The 14670-nt window shown below is 49.5% G+C and overlaps 1 protein-coding gene across 2 annotated transcripts in view; it reads left to right on the top strand.

The window, feature by feature from the left end:
* Positions 1–14670, top strand: part of SEPTIN9 (septin 9) — a 134559-nt gene that overhangs the window by 24251 nt on the left and 95638 nt on the right. The window contains exon 2 of one of the 2 annotated variants that reach the window (XM_065694186.1): positions 785–841. In XM_065694186.1, coding sequence (XP_065550258.1) covers positions 785–841 — 57 coding nt within the window. Of the gene's footprint in view, positions 1–784; positions 842–14362; positions 14446–14670 lie in introns of those variants that run through there. The other variant, XM_065694189.1, reaches the window with a different exon arrangement.

Genomic DNA, 14670 nt, shown 5'->3' with positions numbered 1-14670 from the left:
CCAGCATGGTGCTTATGCATTAACCATGTGCTAACCCAATGAATATGATGAATACTTTTCTTTGTTAAAAAAGATGGAGCAGAATTAGCTCAACATCTGGATCACTGTGGTCTGGTTTAGCATCTGCCTGGAACATGCAATGCATCCCGTGTTCCAACTGGTCTAACCTCACGGCAGGGTTCTTGTACATGATGTGTTCCCATGATGCTGGGTGAAGTCCAGACAAAAATGAGCCCCCCCTTGCTTTCCTGTAGTGCTGAATGCAGGAGCTGCTGCTGTCCTTGCATCTGAGCTTGCTGACGAGGCCAAGCACATCTGGGATGCGGTCTCTGTGCAGGAGCTTCTTTGCTGAGCAATCTGCCAGGGCAGGGCATGTGCTGGTCCTTACATGCCTGTGCTTCCCTTTCTCAGCCAGGAAACCTGTCTCTGGAGCGCTGCACTTGTCTCCAGGATAAAACATCCTGGAGTGAGAGGTGAATGTGCGTGTCCCACTTAATGGTTTCAAAAGTTATCTCTGGTGTTTCTGGAAAGCGCAAACATGCTTGTGGGTTTGCTGTGTTTGAATAATAATGTTCGACATCTTCAGGGAAAGGTGGAGGTCTCTCTTCAGGTGGTTTTCTGTTTAAAATAACATACAACGTTCCGTCAATTGCAGAGATCATTATGCAGAGCAGATTCCCAGCAGATAACGTGCCTTGCCAGATACAGAGTCAGAGGGGGGGGATTGCTCCACATACTACATTCTCATGAACTCCCTTGGCCCATTCAAATCTTCTTGCTTTAGGAATCAGCCGGACTTCCAGCGGGAGACCTCGGAGGCTCAGTGACCAGACGAGTCCAAGTAAGCTCCAGGAATTTCTCTGTCTGAAACTTCCTCATCCAATAAAAAAGTATTAATTAAAAACTGAGAGAATGCAAGAGGTAACTGCCAGGGATCACATTGCCTGCCTCCTATCTACTGGCTCTGGTTTGAAAGTCAAAGCTGCCTGCTGATAAATGCAGATCTCTGCTGTCAAGAGCAGTATATATGAACCAGTGCGTATATATTAACACACACACCAGAAAAAATCCCAACCCTGAACTATGAACATGAGAAATATAAAATGAAAGGGTAATTAATTACTGGATAATGGATCCAGAGAGAATAATTAGAAATCCCCATCTCAATTCAAGGGGTCTAACACAAGGCACCAGACAGCAGCAATGGCCCGAGGTTGAAATACAGCTTTAGTAATTAGCAGCTCTTTCATACTCTCCTTAGCTATTATTTTTTATTGGATGTGGAGATTTATGGATTATATGTGCTTGTGACTCAATTTACACTCCTAATTGCAGCTTAATGTTTCTGAAGCTGTTTCTGATTTGGAAGGAAACAGGTGGGAGGGATTTTGCCTTGGAAAAGGTGTTTTCTGCCTAGGCAAAGCAGAAGTCTTGGTGCTTGTGAGTACCTGAGCCCATCTGCTCTGCTCACACGTGCATGACATGTATTGGGACTGCCTAGGGACAGAGACTTACCCTGGTGCTTACCTGCATTGTCCTGACCCAAATTATCCCCTTTGAGTAGAAAATTTCACTGTTCTTGTCTGAAATACTCAAAAGGAAGCTGAGACAGCCCATTTCTGGCCATTTTGATTTCCTGGCCCTTTTTGCTGGCCGTGCTGGCCCCTCTGATCAACCTGTACTGCTCCACAAGGAAGCGTCTGTCTCTGAAATCAGGGTCCGTTTTACATCAGATGCATTCATCCTTCTCAGCAGGTGCTTTGCTGCAATTGAAACCTTCCTTCACATTTCCTTCACTGAGATGTGTGACTTCCCCTTGGCATTGCCTTCTCTGGCATTTTCTCTGGGATGCTGACAGTGGTCTCTGCTGCTTGCTGCAATCAGTCTGTCCCCGCAAGAACCCCACTCACCTCCTCCTCACCTCACTCTGGCCATGCCCAGCTCAGGGATTTCATCCTCTTGGATGCTCTGTCACTCACAGTTGCTCCCTGGGGACTTGATTTGTTATTTCAATTCATATTCTCAGCCCTCATATCCTGTCTCAGCTCCCAGATGTACTTATCAAAACAGCTGTTTCCAGCTTTTCCCTCTGTGTGGGTGGGAGGAGAAAGCCACCCTCAGGATGCTGTCCTGGAGCCGGTGACTTCAGCGCTTTGCTGTATCAAGGCATCAGCACATGTGGAATGGGGATTAGTCACAGACATCTGGTTAAGCATGTGCTTAAATGCCCTGGGAGCTGTGACGCTGTCTGCCTGGCCCTTGTCAAACACCCATGAGAAGCACAGGGACAGGTATTCATGTCCTGGCACAGACAAGCGTGATGGAGACATGGCATGCTGTGCCGCTGTCCCGCTGCTGGCACACTTGCTGCTTTGCATCTGGAGCTTCTCAGCTGTGCACTGTCACCATCTCCAGCCCTGATGCTGTGGTGTACCAGTGGGAGGATGTAAATATGGTCAGAGCAGGCCACTTGTCCTCAAACTAATGTCAAAAGCCAGGAGAAATGCATTGAGCAGTAATTTAATGTGGAATTGTGATATTGGCCTAGGGGCCAAAGCTTCACGGCAGTGATTGTTCAGTGCAAATGAAAGCTGTATTTTGAAGCTGGTGCTTCAAAACTCAGCCACCAGTGCAGAAACCGGTAGTTTTAAACCGAAATGCATGTTTATTTTTTGCATGTGCAAAACCAAAAGTTGCAGTCTCAGACCTGGTACCATGTGTCTTCATATATCTGTCTGAGGACAGAAGGTAGAGTTGGTACAGCTCCAGAGGTAACTGGTGTGTAGAGAATCTGAACTGAAAGACACAGCACGTTTGTTCAAGCTTGTTTTCTTTAGCCTGTAATTACATACTTTGGCACTTTTCTGGTGAGAGACCTTTTAAATGTTACTATTTTTTTCCGTGTTAAAGTCAAATGAGCAGGTCAGTACTCCAGTTTGGATTGCAGTAAATATTTAGGACTCCATACAACTGCAGCTCACTTTCCCCTTGTTTCAGGTCCAAACTGCACCAACTGTTTCAGGTCCAAACCCCTCTGCACATCCGGCCTTGCACCCAGAAGCTTTTATTCCTGCAAAAGACAAATTGGGGTTGGGATGACTGAGCAGGCATTGCAAGTGAGGCACTGCAGAAGGGGTTGCTTTGGGCTCTTTGCCACCCTAAACATTGCCACCCTAGTTCTTGGGATCTAGATACTACACAATCATCCACACACCATGTATTGCTTTCAGACAGGCATTGATAGAAGGAACTTGGAGATCTGATGTTGATCTCTTTTGGAGACCTTATTCTGTGATGCTTCTCAGTTTTACTCATCCCTGTGAAAGTGGCTGTATGGCATTGGCATCCAGTGTTGTTCAGTTAGCAGTGATTCCAGGGCTTTGGAGCTGAGGTTTTTGGTGTGTATGGGCCTGCTGCATACTGCCAGATAAGCTAATGATGTGTATTTGTCCAGGCTGGTCAGTGGAGAGAGCTATTAGGGTTCTCAGACACTTTCTGACTTTAGAATGGGAAGAATAAGCTTCTTGGAGGAATCCATAACCCTATAGGATTATGTGGGACCATAATTTATTTAGGTATCTACATTTAGGGATATGTGAATCATATGCTTTGGCTTAGTTCTCCTTTGGCTGCAAAAGTGGAGTTCCTATCACCTGTACCTGAGGAACCTCTCCAGGTTCCCTGCAGCCCCTTTAGGCACTGGAGCTGCTCTCAGGTCTCCCCTTCAGGAGCCTTCTCTTCTCCAGGCTGCCCCAGCCCAGCTCTCTCAGCCTGGCTCCAGAGCAGAGCTGCTCCAGCCCTCGCAGCAGCTCCGTGGTCTCCTCTGGCCTCGCTCCTACAGCTCTACGTCCCTCTTGTGCTGCTGCCCCAGAGCTAGATCAGGACTGCAGGGGGGGTCTCTGCAGAGCACAGCAGAGGGGGAGAATCCCCTCCATGAACTGCAGCTCACGCTCTGGGGATGCAGCCCAGGACACGGAGGGTTCTGGGCTCAAGTGCACACTGAAGCTGGGTCATGGGGAGCTTCTCATCCAGCAACACCCCCACGTCCTTCTCCTCAGGGCTGCTCTCAGTCCAGTCTCTGCCCAACCTGTGTTTGTGCTGGGGATTGCTCTGACCCAGGGGCAGGACCTTGCACTTGGTTTTGTTGAACTTCATGAGGTTCTCACAGGGCCACCTCTTGAGCCTGTCAAGGTGCCCCTGGATGGCATCCCTTCCCTCCAGCATGTCAGCCACACTAGTGAAGAATAGTATGTCAGGGAAGTTACTCCCACTTCATTTTTCTACAGCTGTACCAGATGGATTTGAAAGTGAAAAGTATTTGCTGACATTTGCCATCCGGAGCAGCAATGTGTTCCCCAGCCGGCCACAAAACAGCCCCAGAGCAGTTGGAGTGGTAGAAATCAGCATCGTATTCCTGTCGGGCAGCCAGCTGTGCTCTGTACTTTGATTTGTTTCCAGCCTACAATTCAGTTTTTGCTAAGAGGAAGGAATTTCCCTGGCAGGAATAAAGCAGGAGGGTCCAGAAAAAAAGGTAGAGTTTACTGATTTAGCTAAACCAGCATGTTTTTTCTGAAGGTGAATGCAAGGAAGAGGATGCCTTTCAGTTGTGTGACAGCAGGACTGCTCCAGGCCCAGTGCTATTGGTGTGTCAGGTGCTTTGTTCAGGAGAGATCCCAAAGGGATGGGAGGGGAGCAGGTGCCTCAGCTTTCCTGTTTCAGCCTTTGTCTGGCTGCACGGCTGCCTGGAGCTGGAGCAGGGGCAGGCAGCCAGGGCCAGCTGCACTCCAGGGCAGGCACAGCTCTTCCATCCAAAACAGACAGGGCGCGAGCGGCCCCACTTCTGCATCATCAGCACTTGGCTGAGGGTCAACCACAACTTGTGCTGGTGCTTTTTGGAAGTGTAGGGCATAATTTAGAGGCATGAAGCTCAAGGCTGGCTATCTGGGTTGCATTGGAAAAGGGCACTCGCTGATGTCATGAAACCTGCATTGAGGCAATTTGTCTCAGAATCAGAGAATCAAAGACTGGTTTGGGCTGGAAGAGACCTTAAAGCCCATCCAGTCCCAACCCCCTGCCATGGGCAGGGGCACCTTCCAGTAGAGCACGTTGCTCTAAGCCTTGTCCAACCTGGCCTTGAACACTGCTAGGGATGAGGCATTCACAGCTTCCTTCACCAGCCTGCTCCAGTGTCTCACCACCCTCACAGTAATGTCTAAATACTTTCCTTGGGTATAAAGTGGAGGCACTCCCATACCAGACATGTTCGTTGATGCACCAGCTCAAGACCCTTGTCCACCCTTTAGGTTGATGGTGGTCAGAAGCCGCGTGTTGGAGCGTGGGCAAATGTGGGCTGGATATGCAGGATGAGTGAGATAGTTCAAAGATGTTGATCATGGTTTCACCCTGTGACCTTTTGCTTTGGGCAGAAGCTCTAGGACCCCACTGACCATGATGGGCACAGTTTAAATGAGCATCATCACCTCGACAGGTTCAACAGGATTTCATCAGGGTTCATGAATTTGGGATGCTCCAAATTCAGGCAGTGAGTTAAAAGTAGATATGGTGGTAGATCTTGTTGTTTCCATCTCTCCATTTGGTACTTACCTTGAGGATCGTCTTCTCTCTTCATGCCTGGAGTCTGTAAGAAAACAGCTTTAGAGACTGGTTTATGTGAGGTTGTGGGTTAACCAGAAGAGTGGAAATAAGCAAATGCCAAAAGCCAGGGCTCCCTAGTCGAGCGTACATGATTCCTGTTACACAAGCTAATTCAGAGTGCTCTAAAAACCATTAGCTTTTGGAGGCTTTTTTTTTCCAGGGAAATGCTGCCAGGACAATGCTGCCAGGACTGTCATGCGTCTGCAGCTCAGACACGGGCACCCCCACTGCACAGCACAGCCCTCCACATGTGATATCTGACTTTGGGAACCCCTCTTGTAAACCTTGGTCCAGAACTTCACATTGTCCTAACCTTTTTCTGCATCCTTTTTTAGCTTCCCATTGGCATTCTGGGATTCAGGCTCTGGGGGCAGCACTGCTGGTCCGGCTGGAAGCTGTGGGGATGCACGTCTCTTTGCAGTGTGATATTTTTAGTACAGACATGCTTTTCACCTTGGAGCAGCAGAGGGGTTAACTAGAGATTTCTGATTGCAGCCTCGTGGCTTTGGATGTGTCCCTAGATGAGGTCATACAAATAACTTTGGGCAGCCTCTATTCCCCTTTGTTTTAAGCACCGCACTGGTCACCACAGCTGCACTCAGCTCTGTGCCAGAGTGTCCCCACACACATGCACCACTTGCTCCCCCCAGGCTCCCTAGTGACAAGCCCTCATTTGACATGTGTCCTCTTGGTCTTTCTCATCACAAGGGCAAAGTAACAAAGAGTGAAGCTTGCTCAGCAGCCAGCCTGGAGAGTCCTTTTTGAAGCAGCACAGCCCTGCAGGAAACCCCAACTCCAGGCAAGAAGTTAAAGTGAAAAGGCTGCTTGCAGTTCAGGTGCCCGGTTTCCTGCAGGGACACACACGAAGATGGTGCTTGCATAATGCTGCCACGTGCGCTCCAAGCTGCCTGTGAGAGTCCTGTGGTGATCCCACGTGCTTCCAGCATGTGTGTGTTAATCACAATGAATGAGGCTGCACAGACATTTGACTGCACAGGTGAAATTAAGGAATAGTGATAGGAGCCATGGGCCTCTTTGCCACTGAGGGATGTGCTCAGCACTGGCACCTTTTCCTTTTCAATACCTGTGATTCATCTCCAGTCTCAGGTACAGTCTCTTAGTTCCAAAAGGCTACTGGACATTGCAGGGGAGTAGGTAGATCTCCTGATGTACAAAGAGATCTTGTACAACATCCTGATGTTGTACAACACTTTGGGCTCTGGTGTGAGGAAATCAGAGACAGTAAACGTAAGTCAGTTGTTCAGGAATGACTAGGGATTTAATGCTCTGTAATGTTTGGGGGCTTTAGCTGCTCACTGTGTTTGAAGACAATCATCTTTCTCGACATACTGTGATATGGATTTGTTGAAGACTAGATGATCTTAAGGTCCTTTCCAACCCTATTCTATGATTCTATGAGTGCTGGTGAGGTCCACAGAGCTCCCCTGAGGACAGGAGATGTAGAAATGCAGAGTGTAGCTCCTCTAGGACAGCAGCAGTAGTCCTGGAATGAAGTTATTCATCACCTCTGGACCAGGTGTCTCTGGAGAAAGCTTCTAACACTCTTTCAAGAGAACCTTACATTAGCTGTGGCAGAGAGGATGTGGGAGAGCAGAGAAGAGGAATAGCAGTGGGGTATGGTTTGGTTTGATTTAATTTCTTTGTCTCATCCCATTGTGAAGGATGGAGGGAAAAATCCCTATTTCTCTAGACCAAAACAGAATGTGCTGAGAGAAAGAAATGTTTGTTAATACCTCTGCCAGCCCCAGCCTGTAACCTGTGAGGGACATGGCTGTGCTGGGATGTGGCTGACTCAAGGTGCCTCTGCAGGAGCTGATGGAGCAGGCAAGGAGAAGCCCTCCTCAGCTGGTGGGAGTGAAAGGACATGCTTCCAGCCAACAGGCACTGGAAGAGTGGGGCAGCTTTGGAAATGTGCATGTGTGGAATATGGCATCTTGTGCCCTTCCCATGGAAACAGGGGGAAAATCAACAAAATGGGGAAGCAGGGCTGGTGTGTCTTCACCTGGTCTGTACTGCGAGCTCATGGTTACCTGCGCAGCTGTGCGTGGTCGTGTTTTTCTTGGGTGAATACACGCGTCTCTCCATGGTGTTTATTTCTCTCATCTCTTTGCTGCTGAAATGTCAGTTTACACATTGCTCTTGGGCATGTTGGCAGACCAGCTCAGGGCTGCTCAGCATTCCCTTTGCCCCTCAAAATCTGGTGTTCCTCATCACTCAGGCAGGGGTAGATTCCTGAGCTCTGGCTGTTGCCACAGGCATCTTCTGAGCCTCCAAGGCCAGCACATCCTGTGGTGGCTGGTGCTTACCAAACCCCCTAATTGTACCTTAGGAAGAGAGCGTGGATTTGCTCCTTGCTATATTTATCTTATGTCTAGGACTGCAAAATAGACAGGCGTGCAGCCTTTCATGCCTTTTCTTGCAGAGAGATGACTTGTTTGTAAGGCAACTCTGCAGTTGGGTTAATGATAAAGCGCTGTGGATGCTCAGGGCTGACCTGCAAAGTCTCTGCTGAGATCTCTGCTGAAATTTTGGTGGCCATGAAAGCAATCAGTGAGGTCCAAGAAAAGCACCAGCAGCAAGAGGCGTTCCTGATTGATCAACTTTGTAAGCAGTCCCTCCTTGGTTTAAATTTTCTGTAGGATAATTTCTGGTCAAAAGCACGTTGTGATGTACAGACAAGTGTCCACGTGTGGATGATTCTGCTGCTAAGTGAAAATAAGGTCTACAGCCAAATTCTGGAGTGTTTTCTGTCCTTCAGTGGATTGGCCTTTCTCCAGCAATGGGGACTTCAGGCAGGACAAGACAATGGTGTGTCCTCTTTCTGCATCACACCGAGGCAGCATCTGTCTATGTTTCAGTAAGGTAACCCAGTGAAATCCATGCAGGAGACACCCCCTTGACTGTAGCTGCTTGAATAGGCAGCAGCCTTTAGAAAATCTGTGTTTAGGGATTCGCCTAAAAAGGGTGAAAAAAATAACTTGGTCCCTCCATGCCAGAGGAGCTGCTTCAACACAGGAGCAGAGTGCCTCTTCACACAAGCCTGTGTGTAAAGCGCTTAGAAATGGAACAGGTTTCCAACAGAGCCAGTTGCTGCTGCGGTGCTGGTGAAGTGCAGGATCTGACCACTGTGCTGTGGCTGGGGTGGCTCCACAGCTCTTTGGGGGAAGGATGTTGGAGGGGAGCCGTGGGTAATGCAGTCTGTGCCCTGCCGTGTTAGATAAAGCCAGAAAGTAAGAACAAAAACCCAATGGTGTTCCAGGGTTTGGTGCAGTCTTTCTTCCTTTCATCTGCCTGCTTGCAATACCAAGGGGGGTAACACACTCTCAAACTTCGCTCCTTTCTGGCTCCTTCTGCCAGGTAAGAGCTGTTGTAGTGACCTGCCCAGGAGGCAGGAGGCTTCAGACCATATGTCTACTGTTCAAAGGAGAGCAAATACAGCAATAATGTTGGGAATCCTGCCTTCCTCCAGCAACTGCTTGGTAGGGAATGACCACAGACCTCCAGGTATGGAGTAGCATCCCCATTTGGGGGACTCAAGGAGTGTGTTGTGGAAGATAGAGTGTTGAGAGGGCAAGAGTGATGGTACTGAGGAGTCCAGGAAGGAAAACATAAGCAGAGGATGGTGGAAGAGTTAATATTTATGTGATACCTCTGTGCTCTCCTGGGAGGGTAAGTGTCCAGTCCTCCTGCCTTGCCTTGCCTCTCACTGTACTGCCGGCAGCTATTAATACTTCAGCACATGAGTGTTAAAGCGTGAGCAGAGAGCCCAGGAGGATATGCAAGGGATTTCCGGCAGTTTGAGGCTTTCAGGCAGAGAGGTTGAGAGCCAGCACAGAGGAGTGCTCTAACAGGGGCTTTCCTTAAAGATACATCCCTCTATGGGATGAGACGGACACAGGAACACTTGTATAGGCATCATCTCGAGTTGCTGCATGGGCTAAGGGCAGGAGGGGAGATGTGCTGCTGCTGTTTTAGCAATCCCCTGCTGCAATTGTCATGCATGCTTCTGGCTGGTGATGAGCTCTGTGTCCTGGGCATGAGCTTTGGCTTGGGAAAAGAAGTAACTCGGGAGGATCTGTGGTTCCCTGTGTTGAAAAAGTAGGGAGGGACAGGCAAAACAATGCCTGGCAGCCAAGACCTGTGGTCCAGGGCAGAGCAGCTCCAGCCCAGCTGGGAGAGGGGAGTTGGAGGTGTGAGGAGATGTAGAAAACACAACTGGCAAAAGAGCAGCCCAGCAGCATTCAGAGGATAAGTACATCCCTGGTGTCAAGGTTTAAGCCCAGACGGTAACTTAGAACCATGCAGCCACTCGCTTGCTCCCTGCTTTTTTCTCCTCTGCTCCAGGAGGGATGGGGAAGAGAATCAAAAGAATGTAACTCCCACAGGCTGAGATAAGAGCAGTCCAGTAACTAAGGTATAACACAAACCACTGCTGCTACCGCCAATGATAATAATGATAAGGGAAGTAGCAAGGGGAGAGAATACAACCGCTCACCACCTGCTGACTGATACCCAGCCTGACCTGAGCAGTGATCTGGGCCTTCCGGGTAACTCCCCCCAGTTTCTATACTGGGCATGATGTGCTGTGGTATGGAATACCCCTTTGGGTACTTTTGGTCAGGTGTCCTGTGTCTGCTTCCTCCTGGCTTCCCATGCCCCTCCTCACTGGCAGAGCATGAGACTGAAAAAAGTCCTTGATCAGGGGAAGCATTACTGAGCAACAACTTCAAACATTGGTGTGTTATCAGCATTGTTGCCAGGCTGAAAGGCAAAACCACAGCACTGCACCAGCTACTAAAAAGGAGAAAAACGACTGCTACATCTGAACCCAGGACACCTGGGAAAGAGGGGATCTCCTTGCTTTGGCGGTTGTTTTTCATTGTTGTTTTTTCATTTGGAAAAAAGACAAACCAAGAATTTTAGCCATCATGTTTTTCCTTCCCCATCCTCAAGGCTCATATAAATGTAAATGAAAGGGTTTTGGAGCAAACAGCCAGCAGGGGCTCAGTTACTGTCATCTGCTGGCTGAGTCCAGCCTGGGGATAAATGGCATAGAGGGAATATAATGGATGAACATTTGATTGCACTGTGAGTTTGGACCTGTATTTCCTCATGTGAAAATGCTTCACTGTCCATAACTTGATTTAGATCTGCTCTGCTGTGCCATCCCCTCTGTATTCTCCCAGCTCGCTAGCACTGCAGATAGCTGAGCTAGTGAAAGAGTCAGCTGAACCCCCATTTTTTCCTGCCTCTCCAGACCCTGGAAGTCTTTGGCTGCTCTGGCTGCTTCCCAGCACTTTCACCAATGCAGAACCTGTATCACTGCACGGACTTGCCATGTTCGCCCTTTCCAGCTCGCTCAGCAGCAGGGCTGGGGTTAGAAGGTGATACCTTTGCTACAAGCCTGGTTGGGAGTGGCGAGTTGTGACTATGGGGCTGTGTGTGTGAGCTGGGTAGAAAAGCAAATAACACTTCTGTTGGTTGAACTAATCGCAGCATAAACCTCGTGAGACAGACAAAGAATTGCAAACAGGATCTAAGTTCATGCTTGCAGGCATGCGTACCATGGTGGCAGCTGCTGTGGCTGGTGGCAGTGTCACTAGTCCTAAATCCCCTCCTGGCTACGTAGTGATGTCCTGGGCTCTGGGAGGGAGTGAGTTTGCGCTGTCTTCGCAGCACCTTCCCTATGCGTTCATACACAACAAGCAGTTCATAGTTCAGCAAAGGGCTTGGGTGTTGCTGGGCTAGTCTAGGAAAGGTGTGAGAGAGAAAGAATCCAGACTGAGCCTGCAGCACGGTTTGTGTTGCTTTCTTTACTGCGATTTCCTTCCTAGCTTTCTCTGTACCTGGCAACGCTTCCTCTGCCTGCCACCCGTGGTTAATGTTTAAACCTGTGAGGTGGGGCAAGGGAAAGCGTGTGCTGCCCTGTGCCAGCCTCTGCAAGCACAGGGCAGTGTTGGAGCAAGGCTCTTGCTTTCTTTCAGCTGCTTGTTTGCAAATGGAAGCTGGGTTTATCTTTACAGCAGATAGCAGTGGCTGCCTAAAAGGTTGCTCCTGCCTCTTCCCTCTCTTGGTGGCTTTTGCCAAAGGACAGCCCTGGGGGGCCTTGAACCCCAAGAAGACAGCCTGAACCAGGGGAGAGCTCTCTGTGCCCTTCCCAAGCCTCAGATGTGCTTGGCTTCCTTCCCCCCACCAACCCTTTTAAAAGTAGTATTAGAAAATGCAGTATAAATTATCTTTATATAGATTTGTGCAGTGCACAGTCCACCAAAACCCCATTTAAACAGGCATGTGGTGAGCTTCTCAAACCCAGGGAGGGTGGAGACCCGCAGCCCTCTAACATGCAGGTTGCTGAACTGCACCTTTGAAGGGAGAAAACCCGAACACCCGATCATGGGCATGGTGAGGCTGAGCACTCCCCTCCCTCCAACAGACACCCCCGTGTCACCACTGCCTGTGGCAGGAGCACTTTGCAAGCACTGCTTCAGAGACGCCACTGCACCTTTAAAAGTGAATCCTTTGCTTGAGGACTTGAAGTTTGAATGAGAGTATCTGCCTGGAGTTTACATGAATTTCAAGGTCAATTGCATTAATCATCATTTGGATTCACTTCCCTGAGTGTCTCATGGTGATCTGCCCTGCCAGAAATGATGCCTTTGCTCTGTCTCTCCTAATCAGCTGGATCTTGATGGGTTAAAGTCTACAGGCTGAAATGTGTGTGTTGTCCTCATCCCTTCTTCCTTTCCATTCACTGTCTTCCTTTCTTGATACATTCCCTGAGCTTTTCCCTCCCTCTCCAGTGTAAGGGGTTTGGCAATACAGTCTGCTCTGCTCGGTAGAGGCAGTGGAATGGATTTCGTACTACATGAGGCCATGCAGCTCCCCTGGGTCCTCACTTTGTGTTCGGCATCTTTGACGTCTAAGGCAGGAAACATGGTTTGAGCCTGGTCATGGGAAAACAGTGCTGATTGTCCCCTCTCTGATGCCTTGGGCACTGGCAGCTGGAACATGCAGAGCTTTAATAGCAAATGAACAGGAATTTGGGCTGAGGGAGCTGGATTGACCCCACTGCTTGGCATTGGCTGTTTGGTGACAGTGACACTCCATCAGCTGCTGTATGGGGGAGACACGCTATTGAAAAGCAATGGAGGTCCAGGCTGTCCAAAGGCCCCAGCAGTTTCTGTAACACCTGGAGTCTTTCCTCGGAAGCTTATTCATCCAGCCAGGAAACCGTTGATCCTTCTGCCCACGCTGGGGCAGCGAATGGAGAGCCAGGCTCTGTCACTGCTATCACCCTTGTGATTTTTCCATGTGGACTGCGAGTGATTTGAGGCAAAATGTGTCACGTGTAATGTGCAGAGCACACAGGGGTCCTGCCAGCACACCTTGGCCTGTGTAACGGCCGTGCTATCCCTGCTGGCATCTGCCATCCCTGCCTCTGGGATGGCTTGTTCCCCAGCTCTCGGGCTGGAGGCTGTGTCCTCACATCTGGCTGGTGACTCAGGCTCCATTGTCAATAGGAACCGGTGCGGATGACTCAGGAGGGTCAAAAAGGGCGCTTTGGGCAGCAGTTTGGGCAGCAGTGTGGGTACTGTCTCAGTGGAGGTGCTGACACAATGTCCCCGCTGCCTGCCCTGGCTATTGGCCATGTGGAACTTTCCAAGAGGGCCAGCCCATTGCTGTCGCATCCCTCCACCCTGGCCTGGGAGAGGAGGAGCTGGCAACAGGCTCTACACGGCTGCCCTGCTCCCTCTGCACCCCCGTGCCCTGCCAAGGCATCATAGGGAAGGAAAACCACTCTCAAATCCCACCTCACTCCACTGTGGGACCAAGGAGAAGACGAAGAACTGCCCACTTTCACTATCGCTTTTGGGCTGGCTGCAGAAATCCTCCTGTATCACAGCTCTGCAGTGGGAGGAAGGCAAAGAGGCTCAGTGCCAGGGCTGGCAGCGAAGCTCTCCAGCGGGTTGCACAGGGCGAGTAAACATATGCGGTGCTCGGGTCCTGCCTGGTAGCAGCAGCAGCAGCAGCAGCAGCAGCAGCAGCCCATGATGCTGTGCTTGGAATGAAGTCAGCCTTCATCAGCCGAATAGTTTATGCATGAATCGAAACTTCAGACCTGGCAGGGTGGGGGAACGTGCAGGATCTGCACTCTTTTATAATGCTGGAGCGAAGGAAGGAGGAGGGGATAGAGGAAATAGCAGGAAAATAAGACTGGGGAAGCGGGACTTGATTTGAGAAGCTGGACGAGTTGTTCGCTCTGTTATTGAGAGGAGCCAAGTCCCTTAAGCATCTCCTGGTGGATATAGGAGGGAGCTGTGGAGTCTGGAGCGCTCCCTGGACACTCGCATGCTGTAGCTTTAAGACTTTTACAGAGGACTAAGGATTTCCAGTTTCCCTGCGCCTGGTGGAGTATTCCAGGGAGTTACAGGATTTTTCGGGTCATGCACCCCCTTTTTCCTTTTTCTTCCTCCTTTCTCTTCCTCTCTTACTCTTCCTTTTCATTTCAAAGAGACAAAGCTACTTCAGTTTGGAGCACAAACATATGATCAGCACATGGAAATGTGGTAATTTGGATGCATTCATGATTGCAACAGATTGAAGAAATTAGACCAGACAAAGAGCTTTTTTTGGAAGAGGAGGAGGAGGAGGCAAGGGTAGGAGGGAGGGAGAGTGGGGGAAAGAAGGGGACGCCACCGAAAAAAGGGACGGCTGTGACACGCGGATGCTAAATATATCCCGTAGTAATGGAGAGGGACCGGATTTCAGGTAGGCTATTGATCTTTTAACGTGTTATATTCTGCCTCTGCCCTCCTACCTTGCCAGCAGCTTCTGCACTTTAAGAAGAGAAACAGCCACGTTCCGGGTGGGTTTCAGCCCATTCCTTTCTTTTTTTCTTTTTTCTTTTTTTCTTTTTTTTTTTTTTTTCCAACACTTCCTCTCTGCATTTCTTCTTTTTTTTTCCATCCTCCTGAGCCCTCGAGACAGAAGGTG

The sequence above is a fragment of the Lathamus discolor genome, chromosome 13 (assembly GCF_037157495.1).
Source record: "Lathamus discolor isolate bLatDis1 chromosome 13, bLatDis1.hap1, whole genome shotgun sequence".
In the NCBI taxonomy this organism is placed as follows: domain Eukaryota; kingdom Metazoa; phylum Chordata; class Aves; order Psittaciformes; family Psittacidae; genus Lathamus; species Lathamus discolor.
Note: the sequence above shows the minus strand (reverse complement) of the source record. Positions and strands in the feature narration are given on the sequence as shown.